This window comes from Caretta caretta, chromosome 7, assembly GCF_965140235.1.
Source record: "Caretta caretta isolate rCarCar2 chromosome 7, rCarCar1.hap1, whole genome shotgun sequence".
Lineage (NCBI taxonomy): Eukaryota > Metazoa > Chordata > Testudines > Cheloniidae > Caretta > Caretta caretta.
In genome coordinates this window covers 56,885,648-56,912,459 of record NC_134212.1, presented here as the reverse complement: position 1 = coordinate 56,912,459, position 26,812 = coordinate 56,885,648, and the positions used below count along the sequence as shown (strand labels likewise).

At 46.6% G+C, this 26,812-nt stretch overlaps 1 protein-coding gene across 3 annotated transcripts in view; it reads right to left on the bottom strand.

Moving 5' to 3' along the window:
- Positions 1 to 8,032: 8,032 nt before the first annotated feature.
- The window catches only part of PIK3AP1 (phosphoinositide-3-kinase adaptor protein 1), an 81,319-nt gene continuing 62,539 nt past the window's right edge, over positions 8,033 to 26,812 (bottom strand). For all 3 annotated transcript variants that reach the window (XM_048858801.2, XM_075130718.1, XM_048858803.2), the window contains 9 exons: positions 24,974 to 25,069; positions 21,121 to 21,303; positions 19,971 to 20,036; positions 18,291 to 18,496; positions 16,315 to 16,387; positions 14,225 to 14,380; positions 11,685 to 11,755; positions 10,999 to 11,114; positions 8,033 to 9,824 (listed from right to left, as the gene is read on the bottom strand). In XM_048858801.2, the coding sequence (XP_048714758.1) occupies positions 9,770 to 9,824; positions 10,999 to 11,114; positions 11,685 to 11,755; positions 14,225 to 14,380; positions 16,315 to 16,387; positions 18,291 to 18,496; positions 19,971 to 20,036; positions 21,121 to 21,303; positions 24,974 to 25,069 (1,022 nt within the window). In that variant the 3' untranslated portion in view covers positions 8,033 to 9,769. The remainder of the gene's footprint in view (positions 9,825 to 10,998; positions 11,115 to 11,684; positions 11,756 to 14,224; positions 14,381 to 16,314; positions 16,388 to 18,290; positions 18,497 to 19,970; positions 20,037 to 21,120; positions 21,304 to 24,973; positions 25,070 to 26,812) is intronic.

Below are 26,812 nucleotides of genomic sequence, written 5' to 3'. Positions count from 1 at the left end.
GAAAACCTTTTGTAGTGGTAAACACCCATTTTTTCATGGTTTGTGTGTATAAAAAGATCTTCTGTACTTTCCACAGTATGCATCCCATGAAGTGAGCTGTAGCTCAGGAAAGCTCATGCTCAAATAAATTGGTTAGTCTTTAAGGTGCCACAAGTACTCCTTTTCTTTTTAGGTGAGATAGTTGTGACTATAACCCTAGATCCTCGCATCATGACATTATACCAGAAACTACACAAAGAGACCCTACAAGAAACTACTGTACAAGAGACCCCCTTCCTACCCTATCCCAAAATGTGGAGCAGCAAAACCCACTCTGTATTTAAAATTTAAACTTCCTTACCTCTTTTAAGCCTATTGTTCAGTTTCCCTAGCCTATGTAAGTTTCCCCAAAAACTAATGCTCCTGAAATGTCACATGGTACATCTCATCTGAGGGTAGTAGGAGGTGGGGGGAGGACATCAGAGAGTTTTAAAGTTATGGGGCTTAGAACTTCCCCTAGTGTTGACTTCTGGGAAAATTTCTTAATTGGATTTGGCTCATATCTCCCAATTGGCTTGGCCCATAAATCCCAGGTGTGTGTTGGTGGTCTTGCTAAGAAAGACAGACACATTAACAGCTTTATAATAGACACTTCTGTAACATTCCAGAGTACTATCCAGCCCAGTAAGCGGCTGCGTCATCACCTGCCCTGTAACCTGGGGTGCCTTGCAATGCCCTGCTGCTGTAACTCTCAACCTGGATTACTCCAGCATGCCAGTGCCCCTGAGTGTCTGTGTGTAACTACAGCCTGCCAGCCACACTCTGGCTCTCACCAGCCTTGGTTACTACTGCAGGGTGATCCCAATACACTTCCAGGCCCAGATTTCCCCAAAAAATTACTTCCTGTGCATTGGGTAACAGCTGGCAATTTAATCAAATATCCCCTTGTTCTTGTGTTGAGAGAAAGGGAGAACAGAAGCTCTCGATCTACCTCATCTACACCATTCATTGTTTTATACTTTGAATGGGTCCTCTCTTATTCATCTCCTTTCTAAGGTAATCAGTCAATCTCTTCAGTCTCCCCACGTGAGTGTTTTCCAAGCCCCTAGTTATTCCCATTTCCTTTCTCTGCACCCTCTCAAATTCTACATTATCATTTATGAGCTGGGGTGACCAGGACTGCACACATAGAGTTGAAGGTATACTATTGCATTATATTATGACCTGTTCCATAATATTCGCTATCCCATTCCTGTTGAATCCTAACATCTGGAGTGGTTTTCTTGACTGCAGCTGCACACTAAGCCAAAATCTTTGTTGAGCTGTCAATAATGACAACACAATCACTTCATTTGATAAGATATGTGTAAACTATTTTTTTCTCTATTGTGCATAACTTTGCATTTATCAATTCTGAATTTCATCAGCCACCATGTTGCCCATGCATGTAGGTTGGTTAAGTCCCTCTGAAATTCCTCAGTCTTCTGTGGGCTTTCCCACCTGAAACCTGGGGTTTTTTTAAGCTTTTGGAGCTTATTAAAAATTATGGGAAAAGTCACAAAGACATTTAGTGACTAGAGGGAATTAAGGTAGAAAGTGTGTGGGCTAAGACAGTCCAGCTAAACAAAGAAGTGCACTTTATATGCACTTCAATCTCTCTGGTCACGCAATCACAGACATGAAGGTCGCTATCTTAAAACAAAAAAACTTCAAATCCAGAATCCAGCGAGAAACTGCTGAATTGGAATTCATTTGCAAATTGGATACTATTAATTTAGGCTTAAATAGAGACTGGGAGTGGCTAAGTCATTATGCAAGGTAGCCTATTTCCGCTTGTTTTTTCCTACCCGCCCCCCCCCCCCAGATGTTCTGGTTTAACTTGGATTTAAACTTGGAGAGTGGTCAGTTTGGATGAGCTATTACCAGCAGGAGAGTGAGTTTGTGTGTGTGGTTTTTGGGAGGGGGGTGAGGGGGTGAGAGAACCTGGATTTGTGCAGGAAATGGCCCAACTTGATTATCATGCACATTGTGTAAAGAGTTGTCACTTTGGATGGGCTATCACCAGCAGGAGAGTGAATTTGTGTGGCGGGGTGGAGGGTGAGAAAACCTGGATTTGTGCTGGAAATGGCCCACCTGTTGATCACTTTAGATAAGCTATTACCAGCAGGACAGTGGGGTGGGAGGAGGTATTGTTTCATATTCTCTGTGTGTATATAAAGTCTGCTGCAGTTTCCACGGTATGCATCCGATGAAGTGAGCTGTAGCTCACGAAAGCTCATGCTCAAATAAATTGGTTAGTCTCTAAGGTGCCACAAGTACTCCTTTTCTTTTCACTTTATAAACATAATTCTACACTTTTATAAGCCCCAAAACATTAGGTCAACTGTTCATTTCCTGCAACTCTGCATAAGCCAAGTCCCAAGACAAATCTAAATGTGGACAGGTGTGACACTCTGTACCTCTGGGGAACACCCTGCACCCCGATGTTCATCCTTATAATATGATTGTGTGGTATCCGATGCAAAGTTTGTCATGCCGGGTGTCTTCAGAAGGCTCATGATGCACTGAGCATTGTTGTTAAAGTAATGTTATAGGTTGTAATTTCATGTACATAGTTATGAGGCTGAAAATGTGTCCTCATGGCTTAAAACAAGCCCAGGCAAAACTCTCCAGGAGCAGAGGGGCAGTGTCATTCAGTTGCACAATCCAAGCAGCAGCTGGCCAAAAGTGTTCACTCACATAGCTGTGAGCAGCTTATATGCTAGAGGCTGTGCGTGAGCAGCCCCGGGAGTGGGAGTTCTCAGAGCAGAACAGGGTAAGGCTGGCTCCTAGAGTTGAGGATTGGAGTGACCTAGCAGATCACCTGTCCAGATAACACCAGGGGAACGTCACAACAGGACAGTAAAAAAATAAGATTATAAATATTCCATTTCCTAGTCAAGGTCCTTCTGTTAGATTTCTATGATGCACAGAGTAAAAAATAAAATACAATAAAATAAAAAAAACACCCAAAGGCTATAGAATAGAGAACCCAGCTCATTACTCCCAATTCTTGTGTTGCAGTTACTGGATCAGCATTCTCTGCACCTATCAGTGACTGAAGATCCTTTCCACTGCCAATTCAGTTCAACTTGGAGATTGGAATCCATTGTGGGGTGTTTAATTCTGCACTAGCTGAAAGAAAACCCCAGTTGAGGTTGCTAGGAGTACTTTCAAGCTGCTAACCAGGCATGTCCTTGTTCACATCCAAACCACTCTCAGTGGAAAATTTATTTTGAAGCAGTTTAGGACCGTGGCACAAGGGAGGACAATATTAATTTAAAAGCTAAACACAAAAGCCAATATAGGACAGAGTTGGCACCCTACCAAAGCATGGGTGCTTGGAGACATAAGATGCCCAGGAAGTCACTTTCTCAAACAAGGCAGGCATGTTTACACAAACAGGTGTGTGAAAAGTTCACACACAGAGCTATTAAAGGAAGTGTTCTGCTCCTACTGCTTGTCCTAATCATGAGCACAAAGCCCTGCTCACACTGTGTATTGCTGAGGGTGGGGTATGGCAATACCCAATCCTCTCCCCATAATAACCTACAGAGACCCATTAAAGCTTTTTAAGCATAACATTCACTTTGGGGAGGGAAGATGGAGACCTGTGGGGGCATTCTTCCAGCACCTTAATTTGTTACCAACTAAGCATATGCTGTTAACTGGCCGGTAGACTATTCCAAAGTAGTATTGTGGCAGTCAAGCAATTTTGTTTTGTTAGCACAGGTTTGAAAACGAAAATCTAGTAGTTAAAAATTACCATTTAAAAGTGCTGCAAAGTGGTGGCCATAAGCACTGGCAACTAAACATGAATATTTTCTCTTTCAAGAAGAAAAACCTTAATTTCCAGGGATTACCTGCTACCATCACAGACTCAGTGCAGCTCAGGAGCAAGGGAACAGTGGGGTTCCAAAGAATATCAAAGCCAGGTATGCAAGATGCAGAAATCTGGTGGAAGCGTAACTACGACTCCATCCTGTCTGCACAGCATGTGCTCCCTCAGTGCAAACAGCACTTTTACCTAATCACATTGAGACCCAGTTAAAGTATTTTGCCCACAACTCCACCTCCTCGCTTCATGGTGGGAGAACACACGTTGAACTTTGTTTTACCTTTTCCATCCAATACTCGCCAAACATTAAGAGCCAGCACACAAGCTATAATGTAGCTCTCTTCCAAATTATCACTGAAACTCAGATGCAGATTAAAACCTTCTGTACGTGGCCCACATGCTTTGGTCTGGCTCTTCAGGGCTGGGGTGGAGTAGTGAGAGCCCTGACAACTCATTAACATGTGCTCCAGAATCTAAGCTTCAATTTTGCAACAAGGGATGGATTCTGAGGCAAATTCCGCAGCCAAAATAGGGGCTTCCCAGTGAGGGAAGGGTTTGACCCTGGGCTGCATTAGCAGCACCTGCTCAAGCTGTTCAAGGCAATCTGAGTTAAACCATTGTGTACATTTGAGGTGCTAAGTAATTCGGCAATCTTAGAGGGCAGAGTTCTGAAACAGTGGAGAGTGTTCCAGGGTATGACTGAAGGGCAGTAGCAGCTGTGAGCCTGACTCAGCAAAATTACTTTCCAAGATAACGGAAATCCAGAAAAAGTATGTTCGTTGCACATAAAATATGGCACTAAAATGTGACTTGACTGGGAAGCACATTTTTAAAAAATAACCTTCATTTTAATCAATCAGTAAAATGATTTTTGTACATTTAAGTCATTTGAGTAAAATTTGCCACGGAGCTAATTTTCTGCTGCAGAAGAATGTAAAAAGTTGTGACTGAATCGTCAAGAGTATGTTGTGCAAACATGTAGTAGGTGCACAAACATCCCAATCTACATGTGAAGTATGCAAACATCCTGGTGTACGTGCACAATCTGAGTGCCAAAATTATGCCTGTGTGGTAGGCATGCAGTTATGAAGACTGAGTTAAGGTTATACCCAAACTGAAGAGACTGGTAAGTTTATATTGTCAGTAACTGGACGTTTATTCTGCAAAATTTAGACATATATTTAAAAATATCCCAAACAAGTTACAGTTAGAAGTAAAAAACACAGCATTAAGCATCAGTTGATCAAACAATAAACAGACGGCATATAAAAGCAGTTTTCATAAGCTACAGATAACATACCTTTCCCAAAAGGCAAACAGCGTACATCATCCACTTGTCACCAAATATTGCACAATGCCTAAAAATAAATAAATACACATATTCTGATCTTAGAAGAAGTCAACTGAACATGAGAGGTCCTTCATACCTTATGTTATATGGATTGATTAGGTCTGATTACAGTCACTTCCCCCATTTTGTGAGACTGGCAAATGCCACTGCCTGATCTTTTCTCACTGCAGCCTTAGGCATTGAATTTATGTTCTCTTCAGAACTGTAGCTAACGATAGAATCATAGCAGATTAGGATTGGAAGAGACCTCAGGAGGTCATCTAGTCCAACCCCCTGCTCAAAGCAGGACCAACACCAGCTATGTTTTACTTCAAACTTTCATAAGATGGACAGATCTCATAGGGGGATGACCCTGCGTCCGGTGAATTCCCTGGCAAAACCTTTCACTGATGTCAGTAGAATCAGGATTGGGCCTGTTGAGTGTTTTTTGACAAACATTTCTGTCCAAACAGCTTTATGTTTACTTTTTCAAAACAGGCTGTTGGAGAAAGATACAGCTTGGGCCGAAGCAACTCAAAGTCCCCCACACCGCTCAGTCAGTGCATCCCAGTCCAGACTTGGACTGCCTGCCTCTTGGGAAGGAGCGGAGAGTTCAGTCTCCATGGTTTGTTGGCAGACAGACTTAGAACTGAGTAACAGGGCAAGGTAGTCCCATCTGCTCTGGTGGGTTTTATATGCACACTGGACAGAGAGCAAACACGTTTCACTGATCAGCCATCACGTGGTCACTGCTGACCCAGTCTCATTTGAATCAGTGATTTGGAGGTGAAAGACCATTACCAGTGGTCTCCCTAGGCTTTCACCGTAAAACAGGAAAAAATTTTTAATGCTTCAGTTATAAACTTAATTACAAAGCATTTCTTCTTCTTCTCTTTTCCTACTGTTTCAGCACACTTCGTTGCTTAGGCAGAGACAATATGCATTATATGTTCATCCAACACAAGAGCCTAAAGATGAAAGGAGACTGTCAAAGCACTGAGCCCTAAACAGTTTTAAATGACCAGCTGCAGATTAGTCAGGGCGAACTGAGGGCCAAATCTCTGGCATCCAGTAAGGTGTGCTCAGGCTTTAAGACACCCCAGCTTGCTCAGGGTTTGAAAGCCATGCCCAATTTCCATGTTTACATTAATCAAGCATACGAGGCCAGGATTTCTTCTGCTCTGCTTTCCTTGGTAGACTAAAAACAGTTCCTTGTTCTATATTGCCAGGCATACAGACTTGTAGCTGATCCACTTTGTCCTCCCAAGGGCAGAGTTACAGGGAGAATATCACCAGGGCCTGCATTTGACTCTAGCTACATAGCGGCACGCCTGCATTAGACTGTAGGGTGACAGGTGTTTCCTCCGAGTGTAAGTGGGGCCTGAACAGACTACGTTTATAATGAACCGTGATGCACTGTCGCAGCTGTGGTCTCTCTCAAAGCGGCATAGTTGCACAGTAGACTTTGGAAAGTACAGAAGAACACAAAGGACACTTGTTGAAATAGGACAGTTTGGCATGAGGAAAGTTCTGAGTGGCAAAAGAGGGAGGCTGGTTGGGCAGAGATGTGAGGGCTATTTTCAGATGCCAGTTAAGCAGCTGAAACAAGCGAGGTGCAGCTCACTGCTGAGCCCAACCGTAAAGTCTTGATCATTCCAGTGAAATTCCAACATGGAGATGCCACCAGAACATGTCCCTCTGACCAAACTCACATTAGAGGAAACCTGTGTGACAGTCTCCTCTAGTGGTGCAGAGTCAGAGTTACCCAGGGTTGAGTGGACAGAGAGTGCAGGCAGTCACCCCCTGCCTGCATGCCTGCTTTAACACAGTGGTTCTGAAACTTCATTACACCCCAACCCGCTTCTGACAACAAAAATTACTACATGACCCCGGGGGGCAGGAGGACCGAAGCCTGCCCCTGCCCAAGCCCCACCCAAGGGCTTCAGCTGCAGGCAGTGGGCCTGTAACCTGAGCCCCACCACCCAGGGTCGAAGCCCTCAGGCTTCGGCCCTGAGGCTCGGGCTTCAGGCCCAGGTGGTGGAGCTAGGGTTTCGGCTTCAGCTTCAGCCCCCAGCAAGTTAAGCCAACCCTGGCGACCCCATTAAAATGGGGTTGCAACCCACTTTGGGGTCCCAACCCACATTTTGAGAACCAATGCAAGTTTAACCCACACTGGCTACAGGTTTATCTGGAAAGGAGATGTTCTGAAATTGGGAGAGTGGTGTCTTCATGCTTTGCTCTTTTTCTTCTGCCTCACATTCCTTAGTTCTTATACCCTGGGAAACAGGAAAGCAGTTAACTTCTGCAATGCTGCAGCACAGAACTGACCTTAGGGGCAGAGCATGAGAGAGTTATGGAGGCAAGGGAGCCCATGAGCTGCTGGTTGCACAGGGCTAAACCAAAGGGCAGAATCCACTAAGGTGTGTGCAAAGTAAAACAGAAGTGAACACTGAACAAGATTAGGCCCCTGAATTAACTCTCCTCTTCAGTTTAATTTCCTTTACCTCATTTCCTCCATTTGCAGTTTCATTTTCTCCTCAATTAGGTGAAGAAACTTTTTTCAGTTCAATGGAAAAGTGCTGGGGACTACTCCCGCTAGGGAAAGCGGCACAAACTCAACTCCTGCTCTCTGCATCACAACCCTTATCCCGCCCCCCAACCTCCTCCCGACTAAAGCAAGTCACCAGCAAGCTACCGCAAGCCAGCATTCAGAGCCTGTAGTGTTCCCAGTAACACCTGGTTAGCAAAGCAGAACACTCATGTACTTTTAAAGGAGTACCCATAGTGCTTGCTTGCAGTGTCATTGTAGCCCTGTGGGTCGCAGGATATGAGAGAGATGAGGCGGGTGAGGTAATATTGTTTATTGGAGCAGCTTCTGTTGGTGGAAGGGACGAGCTTCTGAGCTACGCAGAGCTGCAATGAAAAGAGACTTTGCACTTGATTGTGAACTGAAGATGTGTTTCACAAGTGCCACCCTGAACTGTTTGAATGACCCACATCTCTACAGGGCAACTGTAGGGGACACCCCCTGGATTACTTGCCCGCTATGCTCTTCAGCCACTCCCTCCACTGGCCACTTGCTGTATTGCAGGGGAAGGGGAGCTGCAACTCTGGTTGCTCCGTCGCCTGCTTACCTGAGCTCTGTCTGAGCCTTGAGGGCTGGGTTCAGCTAGCAAGGGATGGCTCCTCTCCCCCACACAGCTCCCACAGGGAGGAAAGGGAAAAGAGAAGCTGAGAACCAATGAGATAATGCTACCCAACTCTCCACCCTTGGCTGGGGCAGAATAGCCTCTAACTTGTGCCAACCATCAAAGGTCCCCTGTGAGCCATGTCAGCCAGGGATTGCTGGAGCCCCTTGTGTTCTCCTCACCCCAGGCCTGAAAACCAGCTACCCCAACTCTCTGTGATGAGGACTTAGCAGTTGTTTTTGCTCCTTGTGCCATCTGAGTGGCACAAGGGGGAGCAGAACAGAGAAGCCCTTTGACCTTTTTGAAAACACCCAGCCCTCAGGCGGATTTGGTTGGACACAGCTGCTGTAGGTGCAGCTTTGCTAAACAGGATGCTTAGGGCAAGCAAAACCCAACCACTGAACTGGATGTTTGTGCCCAGTGAAGTAAGCAACAATTAAATCCATATTTGAGCCACAAAATACATACACCTTATCAACACACACTATTACACAGCATCAACAGCCTTAACGCAGATATGATCCTCAAATGTGTACAGGGAAGGGGGAAGGTCAGAGGACTGCTAAAAATGTCTTCTCCTAATGCAAGAGGTCAGCTATTTGGATTTAAAGTAACATGCCCTAGAAGGCATGTATATAGAGCTGTTTCTTGTGACAGAGCAATTCCCTCACCAGCTGTTAGGGAGTCTTGCATCCAATGCAGTGTATATAGCACCTTGCTAGTGTCTTTCCCCATCCAAAGACAATGGGGTGGGGGAAGAAAAGGGCTGTAAAAAAATGACTTTTGCTTGAGTAAGGAAGTCTTCACATAGCCCTTTTTGCAAAACCATCATGTCCAATAACTATTAAAGGAAGATCCATTACAGGCGATTTGGTGGGAATGACCCAGTGTCCGAATGTTACACCAAACTACTGGGAGCCACTCTTCCGATGCAGCTCATGATGAGCATTCTTTGAAGACAGTCTCTGAAAGGAGCTTTTTTTAAAAAACAGGTTTTTTACATTTTCCAGTGACTTTCTCTAGTTGTTTTTACAGCTCTCAGAGTGGAGGCTTCCAATGAGGACAGCATGTTCTTGGTGGGAGGCATAACCCCATATGAGGTGTAAGACTGTCAAAAGACTCGTCCAAATTCTCTTTGCCACCTTGGATAGTTTTTCCTTAAAATCCAGAAGTTCCAAGACACTCCAAGAAAAAAAAGTCACAAAAGGCTGGGAGATTTCTCAGTGAAATGTTACTACAAAATGCACCACAAGGGGCAAGAAGGGGGAAATCATCTGGCTTCCATCTATAAATAGTAAAAAAGATCCTTTAAAATATCTGTGTGTGTGTGTATATATATATATATATCTGTACACATACACACTAGAATATCCCATATTCCAATGATCTCAGGATTCAGCGACCTCGTGGGGGCACAGGTGGAGGAAATAAGGTTTTGCTGCTTACAGGCCTGCAACAAGACATAGAAGCATATTAGAAACCAGAGAACAGGGGTTTGGAACAACATTTTATTTAACAGTCTCTAGTGTAAAAATGAAATGTACTTGATATTTAAGTTTGCATAAGAAGGGCAGCGTCTTATGCATTTAAGTTTACATAAGAAGGTGAGCAGGGACTGGCAATCAGTAATTCATCAACAGAGATGGGAATAGAACCCAAGAATCCTGAGTAATGCTGGACAAATCACTTTAACCTCTGTGTCTTGGTTCCTTCATCTATAAATGGCTACAACAGTACAGTAGCTGCCTGCCTCACAGGACTGTTGGAAGATTTAATGTCTGTAGAATTCTGTGTTATATTTACACTTGGAACTTGCAGAATCTTTCTTCTGAGGATCTCAGAATGAGAGAAAGGGGAGGGATATGGCTGGTAGTTGCAAGCTTCAAAAGCTGATTCACACCTACTTTAGGTGGTTTAGTTATATGGTTGCAAGAGCTAAGGGAACGTGGAATTCACTGCTTCTGGACATGGCTGACAACATCTGGACTTATTGTAACAGCTGGAGAAGTTTATTAACATCTGTAGTTATACAAGCTAGGATTCTAAAGCCTGGATTACGAAGAGTGGCACTAGTTTAACTAAAGGGATTTTGTTTTAACTGAGTTTGCAGCAATGTTATGACACACCTTTAGTTAAGCCAGAGCAACTTTAGGGCTGAGAAAAGTCCTAAAGGTAAACAAATCTACTTCCGAGTGTAAAAACAGATTGCCTAGTGGGAGGGAGTTCCCTCCCCATATACAGCATTGCCTGTGGGTGTATTGTGAGGGGTTCTTCTCCAAAGGATCATGTCTTGAACCTCTGCCAAAGGCATGATACTGGATTAAATGGATCAATCTAATTCAGCATGGCAAACACCATGTTCCAGTAACACAGTACCTTTTAGTGTGTAAGCCATACTAATAGGATTGCCAGTCAGGTTACTAACCAGGAAATTAATTCCACTAAGTACGATGTGAGTGTAAAATGGATTCCAGAATTTATGCAAGGTTTGTTTATTTTTGTTAACAGCCTTTTCATTCTGGTGAAAGGGATGCATTACATCTGCAGCCTTCCAGCTGTTTGCATTGTGCTACAAACACCAACCCCTCAGACACTTGTGTTCAAGCTCAAGTCACATGCTTTACCTGCTTGCACCTCGGGGAGGTATTCTCGGAGGCCTTTCAGGTGGCATGAGGGGAAACCTCTCCACTTGCTGGGGTATTGGGCTGCGGCTTCTGGTAGCTTCCGGGATTTCATTATCCTACAAAAAGGAAAGGCAGAAGGGGGAGTGAAGTTTTGTGAAACATCCATAATACACGAGTATCTCAGATCCTCATAAGGCTCTCCCTCAGATAAGCATATTTCCTTCAGTGTCATTATGGGAGCATAACCTCTTGGCTGGTCAAGTCAGTGTATGAAGATCCACTTACAATATGACCAAGAATACAGTTAGATGAACTATGAATAATATCCTGCCCCGGAGGTGTGCTAGGGGCCTTGTGGAACAGATCGTTAGGGAAGGCTCCTGCCTCAGAGAGATTGCAAATAGATTATAGACATGAGGGTGAGACAGAAGGGGAGGAATTGGGCTACAGCGTTACATACATAAAGCTGCGAGAAGGCTCTTTAGCAACCACATTTTAAAGTCATTAGTTTCTCGTAAGTTTCACAGCAGAAGTGGGTTTTGCTTGATTTAATACGTTCAGCTTTTTTGCCATTTATGCATTTTCAAGGGAAATATTTAAGAAGCCATTTAAAAACTAATGCAAAAACCAGGCCCAGGTTTGTCATGAAGGCAAACAGCCAGCATAGGATAAAGATGAAGGCTTACCTCACTGTCACCTTCCATCCCACTACTGATACTCAACATGCTTCGAGTACTCGATCGGTTACTGGCACTACCTGGTTAGCAGAGAAGAGATGAGCTCGTCATTAAATCTTGTCGATTTCTAGAGATATTAGCAACACAGAAGTCATTCTGAGCTCCTATTTACCTCTTAATACCAATTACTTAACAGCCATTTTAATAAATTCACTTACTTTTTAATGCTTCCTTCAGCCCTCCACTCGCAATCATTTGCATTTCATTCAGTTTGGGCAGCAAAACCAGGCTCATTTACTTCACTTCCTGTTTAGCAAGTTTCTCATGCAAAGCCCTGCCCTTGGCACTAGGGTTTCCAACACTCTATTTCATTGAAAGTGTGTGACTCTGACATTGGCTTATTTTCACGTTGGATACACACCTTATTTTCATGCATATTTAAATTGACACTCCCGTGGCAGTTCCATTAGTTACACTGACATAGCAGTATCTAGATGTCTACGCAGTATTGGCATAACACTCTACAAGGTTAGAAAGCTCAAGAATCTTTTTTAAACCAAATGGGGTGTTTAGAAGTCCCCAGAGTCCCCACATTTAAACATAATGGCACTGGAGCCAGGGCTAGTCTGTTTGCCACAGGAGGAACCCCCAGCTTTTGTGCATGGATGCCACCTTCAGAGATCCTCACCCTCCCTCCCAACACAGCTCTGAGGAACCAGGACCACAGCCAGACTGTGCTGGGGTAGCTAGGTTGGAGGAACCGCTATAAAACTGGCACCCTGCCTAACACCCACTTCGTATAATGATCTATACACGAGTTGTCGGCCTCCACCCCAGAGACGTGCCAAACATACCCAGCCAAGGTGACAGTGGCAACCTGCTGGGGCCCAGTTCTGCCTCCACAGGCAGCAAATAACCCGTGCTGAATTCTATCAGACTTACTCAGCCTGCGGTGAAAATCACGAGCTACATGCATCATTTGCATGAAATGAAGCAAATTACAAGCACACTTCAATAATATGAAGTCTTGCCAGCAAGTTAAAGAGGTATGGGCTGGATGAGTGGTCTGTAAGGTGGATAGAAAGCTGGCTAGATCGTCGGGCTCAATGGGTAGTGATCAATGGCTCCATGTCTAGTTGGCAGCCGGTATCTAGCGGAGTGCCCCAAGTCCTGGGGCCGGTTTTGTTCAATATCTTTATTAATGATCTGGAGGATGGTGTGGACTGCACCCTCAGCAAGTTTGCAGATGACACTAAACTGGGAGGAGAGGTAGATACGCTGGAGGGTAGGGATAGGATACAGAGGGACCTCTAGACAAATTAGAAGATTGGACCAAAAGAAATCTGATGAGGTTCAACAAGAACAAGTGCAGAATCCTGCACTTAGGACACAAGAATCCCATGTACTGCTACAGACTAGGGACCGAGTGGCTAGGCAGCAGTTCTGCAGAAAAGGACCTAGGGGTTACAGTGGACGAGAAGCTGGATATGAGTCAACAGTGTGCCCTTGTTGCTAAGAAGGCTAACGGCATTTTGGGCTGTATAAGTAGGAGCATTACAAGCAGATCGAGGCACGGGATCGTTCCCCTTTATTCAACATTGGTGAGGCCTCATCTGGAATACTGTGTCCAGTTTTGGGCCCCACACTACAAGAAGGATGTGGAAAAATTGGAAAGAGTCCAGCGGAGGGCAACAAAAGTTATTAGGGGGCTGAAACACATGATTTATGAGTAGAGACTGAGGGAACTGGGATTATTTAATCTGCAGAAGAGAAGAATGAGGGGGGATTTGACAGCTGCTTTCAAATATCTTAATGGGGGTTCTAAAGAGGATAGATCTAGACTGTTCTCAGTGGTAGCTGATGACAGAACAAGGAGTAATGGTCTTAAGTTGCAGTGGGGGAGGTTTAGGTTGGATATTAGGTAAAACTTTTTCACTAGGAGGGTGGTGAGGCACTGGAATGGGTTACCTAGGGAGGTGGTGGAATCTCCTTCCTTAGAGATTTTTAAGGTCTGGCTTGACAAAGCCCTGGCTGGGATGATTTAGTTGGGGATTTGGTCCTGCTTTGAGCAGAGGGTTGGACTAGATGACCTCCTGAGGTCCCTTCCAACCCTATGAGTCTATGAACATATTCAAGTGTGTCTGAGTCACTGAGGAGCCCAAGTCCCATTGGCTACCACTTCTGAAAGCGTGAGCCCTTATCTATCATAGCAGAGGGAATGGCCCATAGAGATTACTGGGTGTTCAGTTCCCTGCATGCAATGTTCCTAGGCTCTTCAAATCAAGTTGGTTCACTGCATGCTGGGAATTGTAGCCAGGGGCCAATTTCCTTCCTATTTAAAGCAGCTGCTACTGAAGTCACTGGGAGGTGTGTTTTTGACTTCAATGGGAGTAGGATCAGACTGACACATTCCGGGGCTACCGCTACAGTGTTTGCCTGGGAGAGTTCTGAGGGCTAACTTTGCTCCTGCTGATTCCAAAGGCAGGCAGAGGAGATAATTTCAGGCCAGCTTTCCTATATGGGATGCCTGAGATGCATGGTTTGCTTACTTGCAGTGCTAGAGGTGCTTTCTGTTTTCCACTCTCCTCGCTTTATCTCTTTTCTTGGTGGGAAAACATTTTTCCTGGGTCCAAATTCATAAATGCCACATTCCACTTTCCCGGGAGCATTGTGGGACGGTCGTATAGGCACCGTGATTTCCAAGTCTAGAAGGGAAAATAGCCATGAACAAGTCAGTGGCAGCCTATCTCAGGTACTACAGGCTACTTATACATCCAAACAGAGGATTAAACATGAATTACTTGAGCACTGATTCCCACAGGGGCTTTGCTTCCATTGCTCAATTTCCATCAACATTCAGATGGGCTGGGCAGATCAACCACGTTGCTACTGCTTGCAAGAAGAAGGTCACAGATCTGAGTCATATTAATCTGGCTAAGTGCAAACAGAGGACACTTATCCACAGGAGCAGCCCCATGGACAATTAGCAGACACAGCCACCTCTGGGCTGGTGCAACATTTAGCATCACTGCTCTCTATGCACAAAAGAAATGTACCCATTGGAATGACTCAGTTAACACTTGGCTCCTCCAGTTCTCTTGCCCAGCTGTGGCAGTAGGTAGAGCATCCGAAGGGTTGATGTTAAAGTTCTCATGCCCTATTCCTGACTGCCACTGACGTGCTGGGTGCCCTGGGCGAGTCAACGAATCACTCTGCTCAGGGACGTGATGTCGTTGCTGCAGGCAAGAAGAGCTGAGGAGATGAAGGAGTCAACACTTGTAAAGCTCTTAGGCCATGAGAAGCACAACAGGAACGGTGAGGGGTGGGTAGGCTAGAGGCTATGGGCCGTGTACATGCGTCTGCTACTTCAGCTCCACTCCTGCCTGTCAGAATCAGCTTTTTACCAGAGCTGGCCTTCTGGGTCTCCAAAATGGAACAGACAGAAGATCCAGCAGTCCAGATCCAGTAAGATCACACAGGGCAGCCCAGGTGCTGACCCAAACCTTTCCCTCACTCAAGCCAAGAGGGAGCCATGCTGCTCAGGAGCTGCGTGGCCTGACCTGTCCTCAGAATGAGGAAGCCGGCAGGTGGGGGGTTGCTGAGCACTAGGACAGCCTGAGTCTAAGGAGGAGGTGGTCAATGTACTGCACTAGCCTGGAGGCCAGGGGGTTTAGGCACCACCTAACGGAGGCTGTGGGAGAGGAGATCCCCCTCTTACACCTCCGGGTTGCCACCAAGCAGCAGCCTCACTTCTTGTAAGACATGACGGAAGGCCCCAAGAGCGCAAAGCCTTCTCGGCCCTACTGAGCTGGGGCAGGTCTCTGCAGCCATCTGAGTCAGCTGCAGACATCTTGGAAGGGGCAACAGAGAGCTACAAGCTCTGGAACAGAGTCTTCAGCCCAGGTGCACTTTGCTGCCCCATCTCTGCTCTTCCCCACACTCCCCTGGCAGTTCCAGGCGTGTGACTGTAGCAGCCTCTTGTAGGGGCAGCATTTCTCCAGAAGTTCTATGGGGGCAGGCAATGTCAGCAGCCAGGCAGAGCTCTTTCAGGGACCCTGCAGATCCTTCCATACCAGCCTGACTGTCCAGACCCTCGGGTAGACCAGCACAGAGCTCCCCATCCACAGGAGTAAGTGGCCTACATGAAGGGGAAGGAATTGGCTCCGAACACTCAATCTTTAGAAGGCTGGTAGCTTCCAGGGCAGCTGGTTCTACCAGTGCTTAGTATGATCTCTCCTTCCCCCAAGATCTCTTGTATCAGGGAACTGTTTCATGACCAGGCGCTTGGCCCTTCAGCACAGCCTTTGATTCCTGGCTCTCCAGGGTCTTCCATTCATGGCCTAAGACTCACCCCTGGAGATGGGTAGCATCCTCATTTACAGACAGGGAAACGGAGGCACAGGCAGCTAAGTAGCTTGCCCATGTTTTAACTGCCCATATATCATACAGGTGTGTATTTTATGTGTATATATTACACACAGATGGGTATACTAATATATTACACAGAGTTAATAAAATACATGCAGACAAGTTCCAGCCTACAAAGCCCACACAGATGAGTATGGGACTGGCAGATACTCTGCAAGTGACCCCATTAGTAGCTTTGTTACTGGAGAGAGAGTTTGAGTACGTTTGTTACCTGAACGTTTTCCTGTTTTTTGCTTCTCAATTTGCCTCCGGGTGATGCTGTCTCGTAGCCGTTTCAGATTTTCCTAGAACGTCACAATACACTCTTTTCAGTGCTTGGGATAAATGAACACGGGCAGTTTTATGATAACACCAAGAATGTACTCAGGCTAAATCTGTCTCCAAGCTGCATCACCGGCAGCAAAATCTGGCTGGAGTTCAAATTGTGCGACTGGGTTTTAATCCCGGGAGAAGTCCACATGCTGTGCACACCGCTTTTCAGGAACCAAGCGATTTGAAGGGGCTCATGGCATATGTTCTGAATCAGGCTTAGAGACCCAGCAATATCTTGTGGAAGAGATCTGGAGAACATTCTGTCTGGAGAGGATTCTGCTGATCTCAGATAACCCAGTTTCCTCTGTTTCTATTCCCCCTATTATGGACACTAACACAGAAAGAGGAGCTGTGCTGCTGCTCACTGCCCACCTGACGTCACCACCAGCAAGCAGGAAACGGTGAGAGCAGGAGGGGAGTGTGCTGCCACACATCCCAATTTCTGAGGCTCGGTCCTTGTGGAATTCAACCCCTCCCTGCTGAAACAAAGGGGGAACTGCAGTCCAGAAACACAGCTAGGGCTGATGAGACATCCCCACAACATGGCAGTGCCTGGTGACGTTGCTGTCTTATGGGGATGCGGGTGTTGCAGTGTGGAGAGAGGACAGTCTCAGATGACACAGCCTTAAAAAGAAGGCAACCCTATACAAGTGGAGACGCAGCAGTTGCACCCGCTAGGCAACTGAGTTGTGTTTAAAACCAGAGCAGCAACTGTGCTCCACCAGGGGAGAGAGGATAACAAGGTGGACTTGCCTCTTAAGAGCTGTCCTCGTCTCCAAAGAACATCCCAGCAAATATCTGCTGGAACAATGGCAGCTGGCAGAAAACCTGCCCCCAGCAGGCCTTTAATCTAGGGAGAAGTGAAGGGTACTCATGAGGCCCTAAGGATAAAGAAGACCGCCCCTGAGTGAGAATGAGGTGGAGGAAGCGGCATGCTTTTGTCCTGCTAGCACCTACAGGAGTCTCAATCTCCATCAGCCCCCTGCAGCGCTCTCACGGACGCCAGGGCCGGCTCTGTTGCAGCGACCAAGAGGCTGTGCTAGGAGCTGGTGCCACATTTAAAGTGGGAATGCTGCTGTGGCTGGAATATGGAAACATTAAGACTTGGATGCTCATTTCCAGACCCCCACAACAAATTGCTGAGTGACAGTAACCCAATAAAAAGAACAGGAGGACTTGTGGCACCTTAGAGACTAACCAATTTATTTGAGCATAAGCTTTCGTGAGCTACAGCTCACTTCATCAGACCCAATGACTCCCTAATGGACTAGTCACAAGTTAGGTGCCTTTTCCAAAAGCAGGTTCTCCTGAATACTCTGAGAGTCATCAGTAAGAAGTCTCTGGAGGCCGTAGGTGGGGAAGCCTTCTCTCATTCTGCCTTGCAAAGTGCCAGGGGAGGATCAGCCCCACCCTGTTTCAGCACAGTACAGATGCTTGCCGCCAGTACACTGTTCCTGATCTGAGGTGGACAGGAACTGACAGCCTACAGAGATTAAAAAAGTCACAAAAAGGCACAAAAAGTCATGGCCTCCTGACGAGCGTGGGGTGGCCTGTCTGATCTTAGTTGGGTGGGGCTCAGTCCAGTTCCGGGTGAGCAGGGATCCACCTTACAAAAGTCACCCCCACAGATGGTAGTAGGGGTCCCTCATTAGGCCATTTCAGCAGGGAGGCCAGTGACTGAGCAGGACAGGCAGACAGCTCCCTTCTGGCCCACAGGGACAGCCAATCCAGCTCAGAGGTGAGGCCTGCTGGTGGGGCAATTTCAGAGACACTACCAATGCTGGCTGCACTATACCTATTCTGTAAGCAGAGAATGGAATTCACCAGCACCCAACGAGCTAAGAAGGTGTTTTTAACCGTGGCAGATGCCTGTACCTGCTGGAACCGGAATGATTCCGATCTCTTCTTCTGGTTCAGTTGCCACTCCTTAAAATGGAGCACGGCTTCATCAACATTGAGTATCCCCATCTTGACTTGTTCCTGTAGCGTAATTAACTGCCGCTGACCTGGGGTTTTCATCCCAGCGAATGGGTCATATATGCTTGATTGTGACTGGTCCCTGACCAGCCTGACTGCGGGCTCTGAAAAGAGAAAGTTAACCACGTACTGAGCTTGGCGTTGTTTTTTATACTCAGGGACACAGAGATTAGCTGCCCCACACCATTATGTTACTGCAGGGGTAGAGCAGAGATTCTTAACAGACAAATCAGAAAATGCCAGTGTCTGGTTCCAACAACCTAGGTCTCTTGTGCTTTCTGTGACATGCAGCTATTTAGTGGTATTCCCATAAAATCTAGAGGCCCTGGCCAAAATCAGGAGCCCTTGTTTGCAAACACATAGTAGAGACTGTCCCTGTCCTTAACGGCTTGGAGTTTAAATAGATGGCACACAGGAAATGAGGGGAAACTGAGACACAAAGCAGGGCAGTGACTTGCCCAAGGTCTCCCAGCTGGTCAGTGGCAGAGTCAGATCTCCTGACACCCAGCCCAGTGACCTAATTAACTAGAATAAGCTGCTTCTCAACCACTAAAAGCAAAGACCTGTCGCTGCCAGCCGGAGATCTTGAACACTGTGGTTTACTGGATCCACCACTGGAATGAGACTCAGGCCTGAGTTTTAGTCTCAGCTCTGCCACTGGCCTGCTAAGGTGACCCTGGACAGGTCACTTCCTCTCTGCTTCGTTTTCCCCATATATAAAATGGGAAGAAGTACACCGACCTTCTTTGTAAAGCATTCTAAGAACACTTCATAAAAGCCCCCACGACAGAGCCCCCACGACAGAGCCACGTATGACTATTAAGGCCCCGATTTTGAAATCCAAGAAATTGTGGGTGGCCCAGTACCTATCAGGGTCAGAACCCTGAGGTTTGGGTACAACACTAACAGCATCTTGTAATGAACACTGTGAATCTAATGGGACAAACCCTGAATACAGGGTTTGGCTTCTAGGAAACCACCAGCTCTATAAATGGAACATCCTGCCCCAACTTTGGGCAGGCCAACTTTACTTTTCACTGAAAAAGCTGGATTATTTTCTGTTTACACTTCTCCGTTTTCACTGATTATAACAGCGATAGTGACCCCTGAGTCTGACACTTCCTGACAGCAAGTGAGTGGCAACTGATAAAGCTGGTTGTTAACTACCAGGAAACAACGCCCGTCTTAAGGCACTCCCCTGAATGTCTTAGAGCATTTTAGTATAAACACAGCAAAATGAACTAAGGATGTATGGCCCAACAAACAATCATACCGGTACTGGAATGCCTCATTGGCGACAAATACAGCCCCACTCCTCTTACCAGCATAGAGGAATAAACCACCTCCCAGAGACAATCCATAAACAAAGCAAATAGCTAGCCTTGCAGTCACGAAGCTAGGATCCTCCCTGGCACTCTGTCGTAGGGAGCCAGAAGCCCGATGGGTGAGGAGTCATGTGAGCGTTAGAGGAGCTGGTCAGCTCACTGGCACATACACACACTTCATTCACATTAAATTAGCTTGCCACCTTTCCTCTTGCGTTATTGGAAAGTTCTCTGAAACAGACACCTGACTTACCTTTCTTAATCTTCTCTGCAGAGACATACAGATTCCCAGGTCTTTCGTGAGCTTTCCCTGCAAATACTATAACACAGGTATTCCTTAGACACCTCGCCACATCACAGACAGGACAGAAATGGTAAGGTTACACACAGGAAATCGAGCAAACCCACTGAAGTCAAGGGAGAAAATAAGACAAGGGACAGCATGGTAGAAACACCCTTCCCGTGGACAGAATTCAACCATGCAATCCATCCCTAACAGAGGACTGAATACATTTTTCCAGAGATGTTTTAGTGTCAGGCCTGCTGCTGGATGCCCCTTTAGAAGATGCTCCAGAATCTGGTTATAATTCCTTTTTTAAAGAATCACAATGTGTGTATTCATACAAAACATTACGATGGAGAGTTCCAAAGCTGCCTAGAAGATAATTGCACAACTCGCTTTAAAGTCAATGGAGATTGTGCATCTAAGCCCCCTAGGTAGCTTTGAAAATTTCAGCCATAATGGGTGGTTTTGTCTACATAAGAATGGCCGTACTGGATCGGACCAAGGGTTCTTATGTAGACAAAGCCATTTACATTTCGTCTCACCTTTTCAGAGGATCTGAAATAAAAATTATCTTCATGGTAGGGTTATCTAGTGGTTAGAGAAAGGGACTGGAGACAGGACTCCCAGGCTCTATTTCCAGCTCTACGGATTCAGTGACACCTTTACATAGTCTCTGTGCCTGAAGTTGCCCATCAGCACAACAGCCATGCCATTGTCTACCTTGTAACTTTAGGCACTCCCCAACTAAACTGGGTCTGTCCAGAGCAGACCATTGCTGATACTGGCTTTGAAAGCCTGCAGCCTGACTGCTCACACTAGAGGTATAATTCAAACCAAGACCTCAGGATGGAAACACCACAGTGTTTTGGGAGAGGGAAGAAGGGTGAAATCCAGATCTGGATCCCAACAGGAAGCCCATCTCTTATGGAATGAACCAGGAACCTAGAGGTGAATAATCTAAACTCTGGGGATTTTGGAAGCCAGGCGAGGATTCTCATCAAGGTCTGGGAGGTGGGCCTATTGCTGTCCCACTTCTATAACAGGTACTCCATGCAGCGTTTGCTCTGCTCTGTACTGCTGAGCACAGAAATACAGATGGTTCTGGTACAGGACTCACCTTTGGAAATGTACAGCTCCTTGTCTTGATGAAGGGAGCTGGAGTCAGGCCTCGGAACAGGAACTGGAGGTCTGTTGACCATTTCCTGAGGGAAGTCATCCTGCTCCACAGTGTAGTAAAGTTCATTCTCGCCACACTGCTGGTAGGGATCATCCTCCGAATCTGGCACATCTTTGCTACTGCCTAGAAAGCAACTACAGTCAGTGAGACACCAAGCTACCCGAAGGTGTGCTGCCATCGGCACTCTAGCTCTCACCAATCATACAGCACACTGTGCCTGATGACATTGGCCATAATTGAATGGAAATAGCCACTCTAATTTTTGCAGTGGTTTTTAAGTGCCTAGGACAGTTCTTTATCTGGTCACCAATGTCTGGTAGTGGGTTAAGTGCCTGAAGCAGGTACCACCTTGTTTGGTGCAGGTATTTTTAACAGTGCCGGTTCCTTCCTGGATCACGAAGGACTGTAGTGGAAAGCTGTAGGGCTGTAATAAATTTGGGATGTTAACAGTGTTTGTTGCTTGCATTAGTCGTCTGCCATCTATCGGATCCCAGCTGCTAGCGAACCTATCAGAGCACTGGGTTTCAAAGGCCAGCATCTTAGCGGGGTTAGTATATTTACCGGCTGCTGAAACTGACCAAAAGTTGTGTTATCTGAGGAGCATTATTCCTTTCTCTGCTGCAGCCACTGGCAGAGAGGACTATGGGTCACTTCTGATAGGAAGTAATTCCTGTGTTCCTGTCTGCGTATTCACTAACTGGAATGCTGACGTCTTGGCATGGGAGTTGCACCAAGTCCACTTGGATCCTCTCAGTGGAAGAAACCCACTCTGGTACTCACACCCTGAGCACCTTGCAATCTTTAACCTATTTATCCTCAGCACCCCGGTGAGGTAGGAGAGTGGCATTGTCCCCCAGGGGAACTGAAGCACAGAGAGGTTTAAATGACTCACGTAAGGTCACAGCATGGAACTGAACCTGGGTTTCCTGAGGCCCAGGCCCAGCCCCTGGCCCTAGTCACTGGGCCACCCCTCCCCCTTCAGAGAGGCACGTGACCCAGAGCTGACACTGCATGGCTGGCAAGGGCAGGGGAATGTGCAGAGCAGCTGGGGCATTAGTGTTAGCGGGGGTAGTTCAGTCTTGTTCTGCTTCTGAGTTGGTGACGTGGAGAAGCAGAAGAGGAGCCACCAGGTATCTGAAGAGTCAGAGAAGCAGCAAGGGCTGGGGACTCAGAGCATGTCGGGGAGGGTGGCGGCACAGAGCTGAAAGCTAACTTGAGTTGGAGAATGCAGAGGGGCAGGGATCAGAGCTGGGAGCCAGGTAGGCAGCAGCATTTGGCCAGAGCATCCAAGAGGGCAGCAAATCAGGTTTCCCAGTTGGATTTTGTTCCCTCCAGCCATGCAATAAGAATCACATTTTCACACTGGCATGAAATCCATGAGCCCACTGTGGCCTGGCCAAGCCACGTTCATTTCATCTTCCTGACTTCACCTAATGGCCAGTTCCTCCACGAGGCCCATGCGCCCTCCCGAAGGCTCAGAGCAGCACTGGCGGGTGCCAGCCTGCAGCAGGCTTTCCCAAAGCAACACTCAGGCCTAGTCTAGGCTTTTAAGGTTTTCCGGTATAGCTCTCCTGACAAAACCCACCTAGTGCAGATCCAGCTTATTATACCAGCAAAAAGTTGCATTTGCCAGTGTAGCTTAGCACAGCTTATTTCGCTTGCCAAACAAATATAAACTCTACCAGCAAAACTGCTGGTATAAGCCCTGGCCTCAGACACCTATTGCTCTCGAGAGAGCAACAGCACCCGGTTCACCTAAGCAATTCCCCGATACTTCCTAGCTTATCAGCAGCACATTCTCCTGAAAATGATCCCTTGCCATCAACCGGAGACTAGCAGCGGAGAGTGATTAAGATACTTAGTGGCTGGAATTCAAAGACGGCCTCATAGCTGCATGGCGGTTGATTATCTGACCTGCACAAGCAAAGAGTAAGAGGAATCCAACCTCACACAGTTTTATTTCTCCTTTCCAGGCTGCTATTTTCCACAGAGGTCTTTTTGCCTAAGCCTCCCCAGCTTCCTGTGGTATGGAGAAATGCCCCAGCTTTCCATAAATAAGGTTTAAGATAGCCTCCCTTACAGGCCAGAATTTGAACAAACACCCTACTAAGGTCATCAAGCGATCCATCTGAAATGATGTGAAATGTTTTACCCAAGGGCAGATCTTAGATGTTCAGCGTTTGGTACAAGCAGGATAAGCCGTTTTAGAAGCAGTGTTGCCAACACATGGTTTTAGCATGAGTGTCACAGCATGTGGCGTTGGGCAATCGAGAACCTCTGCTTTCATTCCAATAAAAAGCCATCGGCTAGCCCTCGTAGTTCTGGAGAAAAGCGTGAAAACCTGACCTGAGCGTACAGTAAAGGCCCACAAACCAGAAAGCAAAGAAAAACCCCCAGTCTCATGATCTTTGAACGCTTACGGCTGCCCACGCTGGAGACAATGGGGTTCAAGAGAAAGACTGTTCTCAGTTCTGAAAGTTAGTATTTGCCTCCTCCTCTCCCCAAAGAAACTTGGTCTACGAATGCCAACTTTGTCATTAGGTTGTCTGGCCCAGGAGGTGTGTGCAGTCAAATCTGCTGACTTCAGTGACAACAAAATGTTTGGCTGTTACCTCTTAACCCAACAGAAACACACCTAGCAGGGGGAGCTGGATTAGATTCCTTCTTGTGCAGCCACAGGATTGTTCACTAAATTCTATGAGTTGCACCTGCAGAGAGTGGGTTTGCACAGCATCACTAAAGGCCTAGTTTGACTTGCAGAAACTTGGGCTTCTCGACACAAACATCTAGTTCTCAGCAAGCTGGGGTATGAATCTACCCCACGCTAGCCTGCCACGGACTAACTGTCTGTGTGGACACTGCTGACGCATTTGTTAATACACTTTGATCTAGTCCTCTTTGGAACGGGACTAGATTAAAAGTGCATTAACAGTTTGTTAATGTGTCCATGTGGACAGCTGGTCTGTGGCAGGCTAGTGCAGAGCACCCCTCCTGCCCCTCCCTCCCCCGGCTTGCCACAAACTAATTGTCAGCGTAGACAAACCCTTAGTTGCTGGTGATGTGAGAGAGGGATATAATCCAGACTGGCTCTCAGGGGCCAGGCAGAGTTCACAGGGATGCTAGATAGGAAGACCTGGAGCCCCATTATGCCATTTCTACAGAGTAGAACCCCTTCTGGAGCATCGTACATGCAGAAACCAATTGGGCCAAAAGCTTTCAAGACAGGTACCTCAATTAAGCACCTAGCAGAGGTCTGGTCTTAGAGGTTCTTGGCACCATCCTTTCCCACTGAAGTCAATGCAGAGGCCACATCCCTATCTGCACAACCAGGTAGTTGAGGATAATAACTAGCCACTCTTAGTCAAAAGTCAAACTCCTCCCGCAGGCAGATCTGCACTTGGGCCCTGATTCAGGATGGCTGAAATCCTCTTAACATGGAGAGCAGAAGGCCACAGAAAGGCAAGTGTTTTCAGCAGAACCTCCCTGTCTGAATATTATGTCACTTAACAAGTGAGGAGGGGATAGAACCAGAACTGGATCTTACTCTGAGTTAAAACACGAATCAAGTTGGTTGTGTTACCATGCAGATACATCAACCACCTTCCCTGCTGTACTGAACACTTTGCAGCAGATGTGGAAAATACCCAGTGCAGCAGAGCCGTTCACCTTGAGCACTGGGAGTTTGCGTCTATCCTTACAGAGCAGGACGAAATCTCAAACAGAATTCATTTTAATTAGCCCTAACCCACCCTCCCCCACCACCTCCACTCTCCACCCGCCCCCCAGCTCTCACCTTCTAAAAATTTGCGGATCATAGAATCTTTTGTAGTCAGAGAAAGCTGGTCTCTAGCGATTGAGGCTTCGGGTTTTGACTGAAGCATCTCAACATCTGGAAGAACAATTAGGAAGAGTAATCCATTAACTATGTCTTCAACCACACCAGGTTTTCCATTAGCTGTTCACAAACCCAGTATGATTAGCGGACCTGAGATTTCTGAAACATCTGGGCCCACTGACCAGTCACTCAACTTTAGGATGGACAATTTGGACAATTCCAAGCACAAGTATTTGCCTCAACAGATGATTGTGGGGCTAAGTCCCAGTAAGACTAGATAGAGTTCCATCCCTACTCTGAACAGCGAATTTACTGCACTGTATCCAATCTAAAACCATGTCTACACTACAGGGACTCTAGCACCATAGCTACATGGTGTAGACGCATCCTATGGCAATGGAAGGGGTTTTTCCATCACTGTAGGAACACTGCCTCCCCGAGCGACGGTACTTAGCACAATGGAAGTTAGGTTAGCGTAGTTATGGCGCTCCGGAGTGTGGATTTTTCACACCCCTAAGCACCGTAGCTATGACAACCTCCATTTTAAGTGCGGACGAAGCCTAATACCAGCGCTGGAACAGTAGAGCAGTGATACTACAATTAAGTCTAAATTCTAACCGTGTCTTTCTTTGCCCATAACCTCACAACACTTTCACCTTTCAGGCTGAAATTTCCAGGCGGGGTCCCTGCCTGGAGGAGACTAGTGTATAGAAAGGCTCAGCTGTTTAATGTGAAGGCAGATATGCTATTCCCACCAAACAAGTTTTGTGTGATGCTCTGCAGCTGAAATGGCTGGAGGGGAAATTAAGATTGTAAACTATTTAGGATAGACAGAGACTGTCTTTACTACAAATCTATACAGCAGTTAACAATGAAGCCCCAATGTGGTTGGAGCCTCTAGCTGCTAGCAAACCTGCAGGTGACGGGGGGAGTGCCATATGGTAAGGAAAGGGCTCAGGGAAAGGCAGTAAGGTCTAAAAGGGAACAGACCTTGACGGCAGACTAGAGGGTCCCTGAGCCGGAACCTGAGTAAAGGGTGGATCCGGGTTCCCCTGCCAGCCACTGAGGAAGTGGCACTCTGAGGCAGTGAATGGGAAGGCTGCCCAGGATTGCTGAAGGAAGGGGAAAACATGTCGAGGGAGGTGGCCGGAGAGCCAAGTCACAAAGAGGCAGCAGCAGCTCATGGAGCAAGAGTGGGGCTTCCGACCCAGAGAGAGAGGCGGAAAGATGGTGTGCCACCATGGGAAGGGATGTTGATTTGGCATGCTATTCCCCTGAGTGACCAGGAGGAGGCACCATCCTGGCATGGAGTGGAGCACCCTGTCACAGACCCCTATTCAGCACGTCAGCACATTCTTCCGGGCTTTGCTGATCAGGGATGAACTTTAAGAATGTTAAGCAAGTGCTTTAACTATTACAGGCCCATCTGTGGAAATTCATGTTTTGATCAAGTTTGGTTTTAATGTGGCCAAGTTATAAGCCACTGAAAGTCGCTATGCTCAGTACATTTTGCACAGGATTTCTGCCAAGTTCCTCAAGTGGGCAGCTAAGAAAGGCCGTTGCTGTACAGGCAGAGGCGAACAACAGAGTTGTGTAGTGGAGAGTTTAGTGAAGTTGCCAACAGGGCGTTGAGGATTAGCTACTGTTTGGAAGACACTTTGGGCTGCTCAGCTGGAGTTGGCTATGCACGTCCAATGTTTCAGCATTAGAGTGCATATCTTTGTACAGAAACTTGTCATTTTGATCCAAGTAATAAATAATTTTAACAGACTGATATTTACAACTTATACAATCAGC